Below are 12349 nucleotides of genomic sequence, written 5' to 3'. Positions count from 1 at the left end.
AGAATAAAATTCTACAAGCAGTGAGAGAAAAGAAACAAATCACATACAAAGGAAAGCCCACCAGAATCACAGCAGACTTCTCAATGCAAACCCTCAAGGCAAGAAGAGCTTAGAGTGATGTATTTCAAGCCCTAAAGGAAAACAGCCTCCAACCTAGATTGATGTACCCTGCAAAACTATCTTTCAAAATTGATGGAGAAATAAGATGCTTTCATGATAAAGAGCACCTCAGGAACTTCATGAATACCAAACTGGCACTCCAAAACATTTTAGACAATACCCTAGGAAAAGACAATGAGGATCACAACCCCAGGAAACCCAGCAGAATGAATCCATTGGGCGTGACATATTAAACGCGAAGGGGGAGAATCCAACAACAACAAAAAAGTCATGACAAGGCTTTTAAAACTTTTAACTTCATCTCCCTAATGAGTGTGTAATTCAATCTTATTATTGTACTGATCAGTATTTTTCTGATTCTAGAATTGCACACCATTCCTTGTGCTATACTGGCTATGTATCATCTTCTTATGTCTACATTTTAATTGGGTTGTCTATTAATGAGCTCTAAGAATTCTTTATATAATCTGGTCATAGGTTATATGCATTGGAAATATGCTCTGTTTAAGGACTACTTTTCATTTTAATGATGTCATTAAAAGTTCTAAATTTTGATGGAATCTCATTTATCAATTTTTTTTCTTTTATACATCATGTCTTTTGTATTCTAGGTAGTTCTTGCCTACCTTGAATTCATAAATATTTTCCCTTATAATTTCTTCTTCAAGTTTTATACTTTTAGGCTTTCTTATTTAGGTTCATAGATCCCTTCAAGTTATTTTCATGTATGGAAAAAAAGGATTGGGGTTAATTTTTTATGTATGGACACCAGGTGTTCTAGTGCTGTTTGCTGAAGACACTATCTCTTCCTCGGCTCTTGAATTGAGTTTATATTGTATAAAATGCTAATGTTAAATAATCTTTCAAAACTCAGTGGACCATATATATGTGGTTCTATTTCTAGATTCTCTGTTTTATTCCAATGATCTATATGTCTTTCCTTACACCAACACTGCCTTGATTACTGTAGCTTTAGAAGAAGTCTTAAAATTGGGTGCTAAACATCTTCCAACACTTTTTGTTTTTGTTTTTGGCTTTTCTGGGTCCTTTGTACTCCTACATAACTTTTAAATTTCAATATCCAGTTCTTCATTTATAGCAAGTATACACAGACCCGAATTTTTATATATACCTTGTGTTTTCTAATCCTGCTAAATTCAAGTACAAGTTCTAGGGGCTCCTAGAGATTTCTTAGTATTTTCTCTGTAGATGATCATTTCATCTACATATAAAGATTTTGCTTCTGCCATGCCAATCCTATCCTAGTTGTGTCATTTTATTGCCAGACTATTTTGGTTTAGACCTTTGTTTCAAAGTCTAATGGACAGATGAAGAGTAGGCATATATGCCCTTGTTCCCCACTTTAGGGAGAAAGCATTGTATCGTCTCCATTCATAGAAGGAGTTTTGGTTGGAAGTATGGAGTACATGTCTTTGATCTGTTGAGAAGGTTCTGTTCTACTTCTAGTCTCCTGATAGCTTTTACCATGAACAGCTGTAGAATTTAGTCCAATACTCCTTTTCCAACTAGTGACAAGATCATATGGCTTTCTCCTCTCCTCTGTTAAAATGATGACTTTTGGGGGTGGATCTGCCAATGCTGAACCAACACTGCCATCCCTATAATAAAACTTTCTACATATTGCCAGATCTGACTTCTAAGAGTTTCTTTTGTTAAACAAATTTCTATCTATGTTCATACTTTTTTCTTCTATTATCTTTAGCCAGTTTTAGGATTAGCACAATGTTGAGTTCCTAAAATGAGGGGAGAAGTGTTCCTTCTTTTTCCTGCTTTAAATGTTTGATATAATTTATCAGTTAAAATGTCTATGAGCCTGCTGTTGTCATATGGGTAGGTTTTCAAGCTAGGAATATACTTTCTCTAATAGGTGCTATTCAAATTTTATATTTCCTCCAGAATTAGTTTCATTAATTTGTCTTCTAGGTTACTTCTTAGAAGTTGTCCAATTTATTTCCAAAAAGATTTTTGTAATATGCTTTCTATATCCTTTTAAATTCTGTAAAATCTGTGCTAATGTCTCCTAGATCTTAATATTGTAATTTAAAAAATGTATAACTGATATTGTGTAACAGGAATAAAAAGTCTAAAAGAGCAGGGGAATTGGGAGGGGTAGGGGAAGGGAAAAAAGGGAAAGGAAAAAATATGAGAAGAGGAAAAAAATGGAAACAAGGTCTTTGCAAATAGGGAAGGGGGAAAAAAATAAGAACCAAGAGACTCATGTAATGGTACAAGACCCCAGTGATAAATGTAACTGTATTTTATACCTAAAATGTACCAATAAAGTTAATGGGGAAAAAATTAAAATATATTTATATATATACTTACTGTATTAGTCAGTGCAGGCTGCCATAACAAAACACCATAGAATGAAAGACTTAAACCACAAAAATTTATTTTCTCACATTTCTAGAGGCTGGAACTCCAAGACCAAAATTCTGAGGGCTTCTTTTTCTGTCCCAGGCTCTCTTTCAGGCTTGCTTTGTCTTCCACAACTTTTCCTCTGTTATTGAGCTGCTTGATATCTTGATTAGGATGCAGGTTACAATACTGGACACATTTGTCAAAATTCACAGAACTATACACTAAGAAGGATGATACAGTTCCACAGGGTATACATCTAAAGGATATATAATTCTACAGTGTAGAACTATACACTAAGAAGGATGATTTTTACTATAGATCTACATATTTACTATATAATACATCTTAAAAATTTAAAAATCTAACAAAAACTATGCTTATTTTTTTCTATGTTGTATTTTTTGGGTTCTAATTTTACTACTATATGACCAAAAACTAAAGTCTATATAGCCCATAATCCAGGGCATTTTAAAGGATATTATTATAACAATTAAGATGTTTAATATTACTCAATATGCCCTGGGCTTAAGAAAAAATATATATATATAAACATTTATACACATATACATATCCTTTACCCGTACAATTATGGGTGTATTTGTGGACATGTACATTTGCAATATTAATTAATTTTAATTACTTTTAATTGAGTACTCAAGTCTCTGATTATCACTATTTATTTTGGATGACTAATAAGTGATTAAGAGTGATTAGAATGATCAAGATTGGAGAAATGCATAAGACTGGAGAATTTCAGTAAAAACATAGATTTATTGAAATTCTTCTAATATTTCTAAGAGTTTTCAAATTTTCCTTTTGTGGCCATTATATTTTTCATGCACTTTACAAATTAGTAAACTAGTTTTGTGTATGATACATAAACTAAGAAAAGAGAAGTTGAATATTCAGGATTGTGGCACGAGTATTTTCACAAGAACGGAGTTTCTAACAATCCTATTTTCTGTGTCCAGACAGAATACAGGCAAAAACCACTTAAACTGTGTCCCTAATGAGGACTTCCAGGAAACCACCCTAAGGCTTCCCCAACCTGGCAACAATCCTCACGGACACACTGATCTCCAGGAACGGAAGCTCTGCTTATTTGTTCCCAATCATCCCAACCTGCCCCAGGGGAGCCACGGGCCTCATTATCTAAGCGCTCCCCTCCATGAGAAAAGGCCCCGTTCTCCTCAGCTGCAGCTGTGAATTTCCCTTCGTCCGAGGCCCAGCACAAGCCTGCAGAGATGGGGATTTCCTGACAGAGACAGAGAGGCCAGGTCAGAAGGGCTCGGTAGGCAGGCGAGGCGGAGCCACCTGCAAGAGCAGCCAGACTCGCAAAGACCCAGGTATGGACATTTGGTCTGAGTGTACGAGCCTTGCCCTGCCGGGGGGCACTTGCCACTGCACAACAGATGACTGGCTTTCGCAGGAAGGCAAAGGAAAAGGAAAGATTGAGAAATGAAGTCCAAAACTAGGGCTAATAGGACTAGGAACTGTGACTGGAGGTTACTAATGAGCTCGGCAGAAGCTCAGAGGCAAGAGTGCCATTTCATCCTTCCCTTGGTGGTCTGCCGGACACCAGGACCCTCCTGCTCTGCTCCTGATCTCTGCTCGATGTCCCTGCTTTCCCAGGGTCCACCCCGGGTCTGTAATCCCCTAATAGATGTTTCAGTGTGCCGCTCCTTGGACCTTATTGTGAGTCCCAGAGAGGGGAGTTGACTGAGAGTGGAGTTCAGAGAGGAAGCAGCCTGTGTTTACGGTTCAGGAGAACAAACTCCGCCCGCGATGCTCACACACAGACAAACCAGTGTGACTCAGAAATTGGTGCCTGAAAGCAGACATCAACATCTTAAATTATACAAACTGGGGCCGGGGTTTAGCTCAGTGGCTCTGCCGCCTGCCTCGCAAGCGCAAGGACCCCAGTTCGATCCCCAGTACCAAAAAAAAAAAAAAAAAAATACAACCTGTTATCGCCAAAAAGACCAGCAGGGCCACTCTCTCCCCATAAGGAAGCTACAGGGAAAGACGAATTGTATTTCAGAGGATGATTAACCAATACTGAGAGTAATAAGAATTAAGCGCATTACCTACTGTGATGTCCTGATTTCCTGCAGAAGCAGAACTTGCTGGTATTTAAACCAAGAAATGGTAATATTGTTTCCAGCAAATCCCCATCCAGTGCCAGCAGTAGACGTTCTAACAAGGTAGTGTAGGATAATTTGACATTGATATTCTCAGTATTGGGTCTTAGGAGCAATTTCAGTATAGTAGAAAAAAAGTCACTCCTGACATCTTTCTTTTTGGCTGTGCTACGGGAAACGATCCGTCCTGAAGTCCAGAACATTAACACCTGCTGCTCGGGATGCTCTCTTAGTTGTGTTGTAGAGTTTACCTTACCACCTGCTCCCTCGCCAGTCATCTCTAAGGTCCACAGTAACCGTGATCTATCAGGAGCATCTTCTAGCTTTTTCCCAGTACTCCTCTACCTACGTTGGTCCTGGGAGTTCATCCCGATTAAAATGATTTCACATCTCAGCACTTTCCCCTTAATTTCACTAATTTAACTCTCATGGTGGCATTTATCCCACTATCTCCATAACAGGTCCATCCTATAACCTATCTCCCCAGAGTTTTCCCTATCCTCTACCCCAGGATCCAGGCCTCTTCGTGTTGAAATTAACCAGGCTTTTTCTATAAAATTATACAATCAAATAATTCAATGTTAGCTAATTCTCTACAGAGTAAACTGTTCTAAACTATATAATGCTTTTGCTCAAATGTTGACATATGACTGCACTGTATGAGGACACTTTGTTTGCCACAGACATGAATGGGGACAACCACACTACAGTCCCAGAATTCCTTCTCTTGGGACTCTCTGGGAGGCAGGAGCAGGAGGAGGCTCTCTGCGGGCTCTTCCTGTGCATGTACCTGCTCACCATCCTCGGGAACCTGCTCATCATCCTGGCCATCAGCTGTGACCCGCACCTCCATACGCCCATGTACTTCTTCATAGCCAACCTCTCCAGTGTGGACATCTGCTTCTCATCGGTCACAGTCCCCAAGGTGCTGGTGAATCACGTAGTGGGGAGCAAGTCCATCTCCTACCCACAGTGCATGACCCAGATCTACTTCTTCATCACCTTCATCAACATGGACGGCTTCCTCCTGAGTGTGATGGCCTATGACCGCTATGTGGCCATCTGTCGCCCACTCCACTACACCATGATCATGAGGCCCAGGCTCTGTGTCCTCCTGGTGGCCGTCTCCTGGGTCATTACAAACCTGCACGCTCTCCTCCACACTCTGCTCATGGTCAGACTCAACTTTTGTTCCCACAACAGTGTAAGTCACTTCTTCTGTGACCCCTACCCTATCCTGAAGCTCTCTTGCTCTGACACCTCTATCAATGCCCTCATGGCCTTCACTGTGGGTGGACTGACATCTATTACACCATTTACTTGTATCATTGTTTCATATTTCTATATCTTCTCTAATGTCCTAAAATTTCCATCTTTGCAGGGGACAAGGAAAGCCCTGTCCACGTGTGGGTCCCACCTCACTGTGGTTTCCCTCTTCTATGGGTCAATCCTGGGGGTCTATATGCACCCTTCATCCTCCTACTCACTACAGGACACAGTGGCCTCTGTCATCTTCACAGTGGTGACGCCATTGTTCAACCCCTTCATCTACAGCCTGAGGAATCAGGACATGAAAGGAGTTCTTAAGAAACTAATTATTAGGAGACTAGATTTGTCAAGATTTTAGAGTTACAAAAATTTGGAACAAGAGGACTAAGAACAGAGAAACTGAGGCTGAGAGAGGCGTATAACTCATCTGTTACTGTTGCTCTAACTAGTGATATGTGATCTTGATCCTGTTCTTAAATTGGAGACTGATAAGTGCTCATAAGTCAGAAAATCATAAATTTATTACCTATATTAGGGCATAATCCTATATTTACTTCCTACACTAGGGGCTTATTCTATCTATACAGATAAAAGCATATTGAGACCCAGGTGAATTAGTCTTGCTAACCCCATGTGACACTTGAATATATTTTTAAGGCTGGGTCCAGAAACACTCTAACTTGCCAGTCACCACAGTGTGTCTGGGATCGCCTATGTCAACTAGAGCCACATTTGACAACCGAAGTGACACCGATTTCACTGCAATCGATGATCTTATTGTCTGTAGCATTGAACGTAATATATGCTGGAACTGATCAACTACTTCAATATGCTAAGGACCATCTCTGCATTATCCTACTTAACTCTCACGGAACTTCATCAGATGATAGTAAAAATATTCCCCTTTTACAGGCTGAGGAAATTGTGTCATACAGAGGTTAACTTGTCCAGTTCATACAATTACTAACGATTGGGGCCGGAGTGGTCCTCATCATGTTTCGCCATAGGTATCTAAGAGTTGTTTGAGACATGAACAAAAAGTACATTGGATAGGATGCATGAGCTGAGTAGAGAGACAAATGTGTTTTGTGCATCCCTGGGCACCGACGAGGTGAAAGGGTATATATATATATACACACACACACATGTTTCTGAAGAAGGCTCAAGTAGGTGAACTGCTCACTGTGGAGGACCATCTGTTCCTTCATTTCTGATGTTCTGAGAAGCTATGAAGACAGAAAGGAGAATGTGTCCCCAAGGCTGCACTCCAGAGCCCCACGGAGAGCTTCTTAGGTGGGTGCATGAATGGCTCTGGAGGAGGATGTCCTTGGTTCCTGTTTACAACCAAGTTGATAGTTACTCAAGAAACAAGTATGTTTTCTGGGTTTGCTGTGTGTCAGGCACTATGTTGGTCTTGGATTAATCATCGAGGTCATAGGTAACTAATCTTGAGTCCTTTAGACAACCTGAACTCATTACGAATTAAAGAACGTCATACAGGGATCTGCCTTGCTGTTTACCAAAGGCTGTTGGCTTGGGATATTTGCCTTCTAAAGTCAGTTAACAAATGACCTCCATCGTGACTGACCATGTCTCATCCCTAGCACTCCCAAGATGCACCTCTGTGTGTTCCCCACAGTCCTTTAACCCAGAGCTAGCCACAATTTAGAGAGAGCCACACTGAACTTAGGGAGAGAAAGTTCAACTTCAGTTCACTAAGTATTGAAGTCAAGTTCATTCCTCCCATCTCACAGTATAACTAATGGAAAGAATGTTGGAAACCTGCCACTAGCTGGCCCAGAGGGAGAGGTTGATGGAAAGGGGGCTGAGGGACTCTCATGGAGAGAGGAACTGTTTGCAGGCTTGATTATCATGGGGCATCACCATCTACATGTGTCAGAACTCCCATGACATGCAGCAGAGAGTGCAAACTTGTGTGTAAACTGTACCTCCACCTAAAAAATACTTTCATTTTGTATACTCCAATAAATGAAAATGTAGCCTGCACCACCTATGCCATAAGATACCAATCACAGTAGATGTACCTTAAAGAAAATTTGAATAAATAAAATGTCACTTTATGTTCTTGGATTAAAAGTCTTTATATATAAAGACATAAACCCTTGTAGAATTCATCTATAAATTTGGTACAAATTGTACCAACTTTCCAAAGATACATTTTTGAAACTAGATTCCAACTAATGTCAAAGTTCATTAAGAAAAATAATAATTATGAAAAAATTTAAAAATCCTATTCCTATTCTATATTAGTGACCCAAATGGCTCGTATATTCTCTGTCAGAATTTCAGGATATTTATAGCACAGTTGGATATAGTCACTTCTTCCACATTCCCTAGTAGGCTGGTTGCTTCATTTTTTCATTTTGGGAAATTTTCCTTCCAGAAAGAAAGGGGAGGATGATGAAGAAGGAGAGGAAGGAGCAGGAGAGGGAGGAGGAGGGGAGAGGAAGAAGAGGGAAGGGGAACAATGGGGAGAGGAGAGCGGAAAAGGAAAAGAAAAACGTTCGCTTCTACTTTAAATTGCGATACTGCTCTCTAAAGTTCCAATTCACATTATTCTCATGACAAGTTACTTGCGTGGCTGGTGGCCAGTTTCTGATGTTCAGAATCATCACACATAAAGCATAAGCACAGCTGGACAAAAAGCCTCAGCCTGATGCTGTGTCAGTCAGACAGTAACTTGATAAGTTGTAAAATTCTGCACAAACACTGGCTTGTCTAAGCTTTCTATGATTAATTGGGCTAAGTTTGGTAAATTCCAACTTCAAACTCTCTTCTTCCTTCTTTCCCCGCACTATGATCTCTGCAAAAAGTGTGACCTTAGAAAACACTTCATAAACAAATTAGATTTATACTAGGGATGTGAGAGTGGTTCACTATTAGGAAATTCATTATAATGATTCACCATATTAATATATAAAGAAAAATACTATCTGGTTATCTGCATGATGGCTAGAAAGGGATTTCAACCATTCCTGATTAAAGAACACAAAGCAACAACAATTTATTGGATTTACTTAACATTTTAAAGTACACATAATTCAATTTTAAATCCAAAATTTCACTTAGTGAGGAGAGCCTAAAGACTTTTCCTCTAATCTTGGCAAGAAGATGAGGATACCCATTACCTTAATTACTACTTAGTAATAGAGCTAATGTATAAGACAATCTAATTAGACAAACGGAACTAGAAAATAAGGAACCTAAAAATCTTTATATCTACATATGGTGGTACATTTGGAAAGTCTTTGAAAATTTATGGTAAAACTAAATCAAATAAATGAAAGAATTCAGTAAATTAACAGAACATAAAATTAACAAAGGGTAATCAATAGCATTCATGTATGTGAAGAATAACCAATTACAAGATAGAATGGTAAAAGAAATCCCATTCATAATAGGAACACAAAATATACATACATAAGAATGAGTTTAACAATAAATGTGAAATATCTATAGGGAACTGTAAGACACGTATATGCATTTTCAAGGGAATATATTACCTGCTCATACAGCAATCAGTTTTCTCAATAGTCTTCTGTGAAACCATTTTGTCAGGGAGCGCCAGATCAACTGAAACATGCAGCTGTGTTGCTTAAAACCTATTAGCAATGAAAACACCAATTTTTTATCTGAAGTCATAGAGGTTGGTATTAATATTTTATAGGAATAAATTTTTAAATTCAGATTTAAACACATAATACAAAATTCTGGTAATCAAACTGGTGAAGAGCCAAATGTTCAGTAGATCAGGATACAAAGTCCAGACCCTGACCCAAAGGGAAAATGGTGCAGCAGGGTCTCCAGGGGTTCTTACTTTGCCTCAAACAGCCAGTAAAGCAGAAAATGATCATAATTAACTACGTGGAGCTGTGGACCTTGCCCAGACAATTATAATAGCCAGCAAGTAGGTGATGTAGGAATATGCTGCAGACCTTTGCTTAGAGGGTACTCTGCATGAACTTCCTTCTCGCCTCATTGTTCAGCATCCCTGTGTCTGTGGCTGTCATGGCCCACATTCCTAGAGTGGCTGGCTGGGGCCATAGAGGGCCCCAGGATATTGTCGTACCACAGTTTTGAGGTGCATGTTTCAGCTGGACTAGTGGCTCCCTAAAGAAACGGAATAGATGCCTACTCTCTGCCTTCTGGGCTGCAGTGGCTTCCTCCAGTGGCCTTCATCAAGAGATCGAAAGAAACAGCAATGTTCCCCTCCCCCTCAGATCCCTCTTTGAAGCCGAAGGGAATCTTTGTTGAGGCGTCGGCTAACAGAGGGGATGCCGGAGCAGAAGCATCAGTGACCACACATAATAAGGAGCACACCCTCTGCCAAAAGGTTTGGAAAAGTCAAATGGACAGCTTAATCCCAAAGCAAGCAGAAATATATTTTGTGTGAAAAAATACATATTTTGCATGAAAATAAGAAGGATCAGGTTTCTAGGGTTAACAAAACATAATACTCAGGTGACAGTTCTTAACAAAAAATTCAAATTATACACCAAAAGGAAAATATGCAAAATTCACAGAAAAAAAAAATTACAAGAAACCATTCCTGAGGAATTCCAGACATTTGAATTACTAGTCAAAGATGTTAAGTCACCTATCTTAAACATGCTTATGAGCTGAAGAAAACCATGGAGAGAGAACTAAAAAAGTCATAAAGATGATGTGTGAATAAAATAAGAAAATCAGTAAACAAATACAAATAATTGAAAAAAATTCAAACAAATTATGGAGTTGAGCAGCAGAATAACTGAAATTAAAAATTCACTAGAGAAGTTCAATGGCAGATTTGAGCAGGTGGGAAAAAGAAGATCAGCAAACTTGTGACAAGACAGTTGCAATTACCCAGTATGAGCAGCAGACAGGAAAAAAGAAAATAGTTGAGGAAACTGGGTCTCCAGCAAGCGTTCAAAGGGATCAATGCATCACAGGACTATCAGAAAAAGAAGGGAACAGAAAGAATATTTGAAGAAATAAGGTGTGAAAAACGTCAAATCATGAAAGACATGAATCCTAGAAGCTCAATGAATCCCAAGCAGTGTAAATTCAAAGAAATTCTCATCAAGATATAGTCTAGTTTGGATATGAAAAAACAAACACAAAGCAGAAATTTTGCACACATGGATCCTAATCACATTAATAGCTGAGTTTTCATTGGAAATCTTGGGGCCAGAACATAGTGTGCAGAAATACTTAAAATGCTCAAAGGAGAAAATAAAAACTCATTAACCAAGAATTTTACACCTGGAAAAACTATCCTTCAAGAATAAGGGAAAAATTAAGACATTTCTAAATGGTGAGGAATTTTATGAATAGACATGCCTTACAAAAAAATTCTAAAGGGAGTGCTTCGGGCTAAAATGGGAGGACACTAGAGAGAAACTAAGTTGTAAGCAGAAGTAAAGAATCCTGGTAATGTAACTACATAGGTAAGTAGGGTTGTAATACTTGGTACTTCATTCTTTTTTATCCATATGATTGAAAAGGAAAATGTTCAAGGAAATACTTATAAATGTATGTTAATGGGCACAAAATGTATAAAGATGTATTCTATAATAAGAAGAACATAAAAATAAGTAATGGATGTACAGAAAGAGAGTGTGTTTGAAACTTAAATTGGGCTTATTCAAACCAGTTTGTTTTAAGTTTAGGGTGTAATTGTAACATTCAAGGTAATCACTAAACATAACTTTAAAATATACAGAAAAAGGCCAGGCATGGTGGTGCACACCTGTAATCTCAGCACTTGGGTGGCTGAGGCAGGATCGCAGAAGCGTGAGGCCAGCCTGGGGTACACAGAGAGTTCAAGGCCAGCCTGAACTACATAGTAAGACCCTGTTTTGATTGATAGATAGATAGATAGATAGATAAGAAATAAATCAAAATAGTATGTTACAAAAGCACCGGGGGAATGAAACTTCTATAAGACATGCAAAAAACAAGTATCTAAGAGGAGAAGTAATTTCTTCTTGATCAGTAATCACATTAAATGCAAATGGATTGAATCAAATGCAAAATTACAACGGATATTGGTAAATATTTTAAATTGAATGATGATGAAATAAACTATATTGAAATCTGTGGCACGTTTAGAAGGAAATTTGTCACTTGAAATAATTCTGTTAATAAAAAAGATCAAAAAGTTTCAAGTCAATTTTTAATTCTCCAACTGGAAAAGATAGAAGAAAGCAAGAAAACAAAACATATCCAAAGAATATTGAAAGAGGGCTGGGGATTTAGCTCAGTGGTTTCACCGCCTGCTGCACAAGTGCAAGGACGGAGTTCGATCCCTCTTACCAAAAAAAAAAAAAAAAAAAAGAATATTGAAAGAAATAAACAATAAGATTGAAGATAAAAATCAGTAAAATATAAAACAAGAAAACAATAGAGAAAATAAGGGTAAAAGTAAGCTCTGT

General features: G+C 38.4%; 1 protein-coding gene across 1 annotated transcript; it reads left to right on the top strand.

Annotated features, from left to right (window-relative positions):
* The first annotated feature begins 5319 nt into the window (after positions 1-5319).
* Positions 5320-6277, top strand: LOC147823031 (olfactory receptor 1f45-like). The gene has a single exon (XM_087194668.1). The coding sequence runs from the start codon at positions 5329-5331 to the stop codon at positions 6268-6270; it is 942 nt and encodes a 313-aa protein (XP_087050794.1). The 5' UTR covers positions 5320-5328; the 3' UTR covers positions 6271-6277.
* Positions 6278-12349: the final 6072 nt, after the last annotated feature.

The sequence above is a fragment of the Heterocephalus glaber genome, unplaced genomic scaffold (assembly GCF_053883595.1).
Source record: "Heterocephalus glaber isolate CG9 unplaced genomic scaffold, H.glaber_assembly_v1.0 deba00001606, whole genome shotgun sequence".
NCBI classification, from domain to species: Eukaryota; Metazoa; Chordata; class Mammalia; order Rodentia; family Bathyergidae; genus Heterocephalus; species Heterocephalus glaber.
This window is presented reverse-complemented; position numbering and strand designations above follow the sequence as displayed.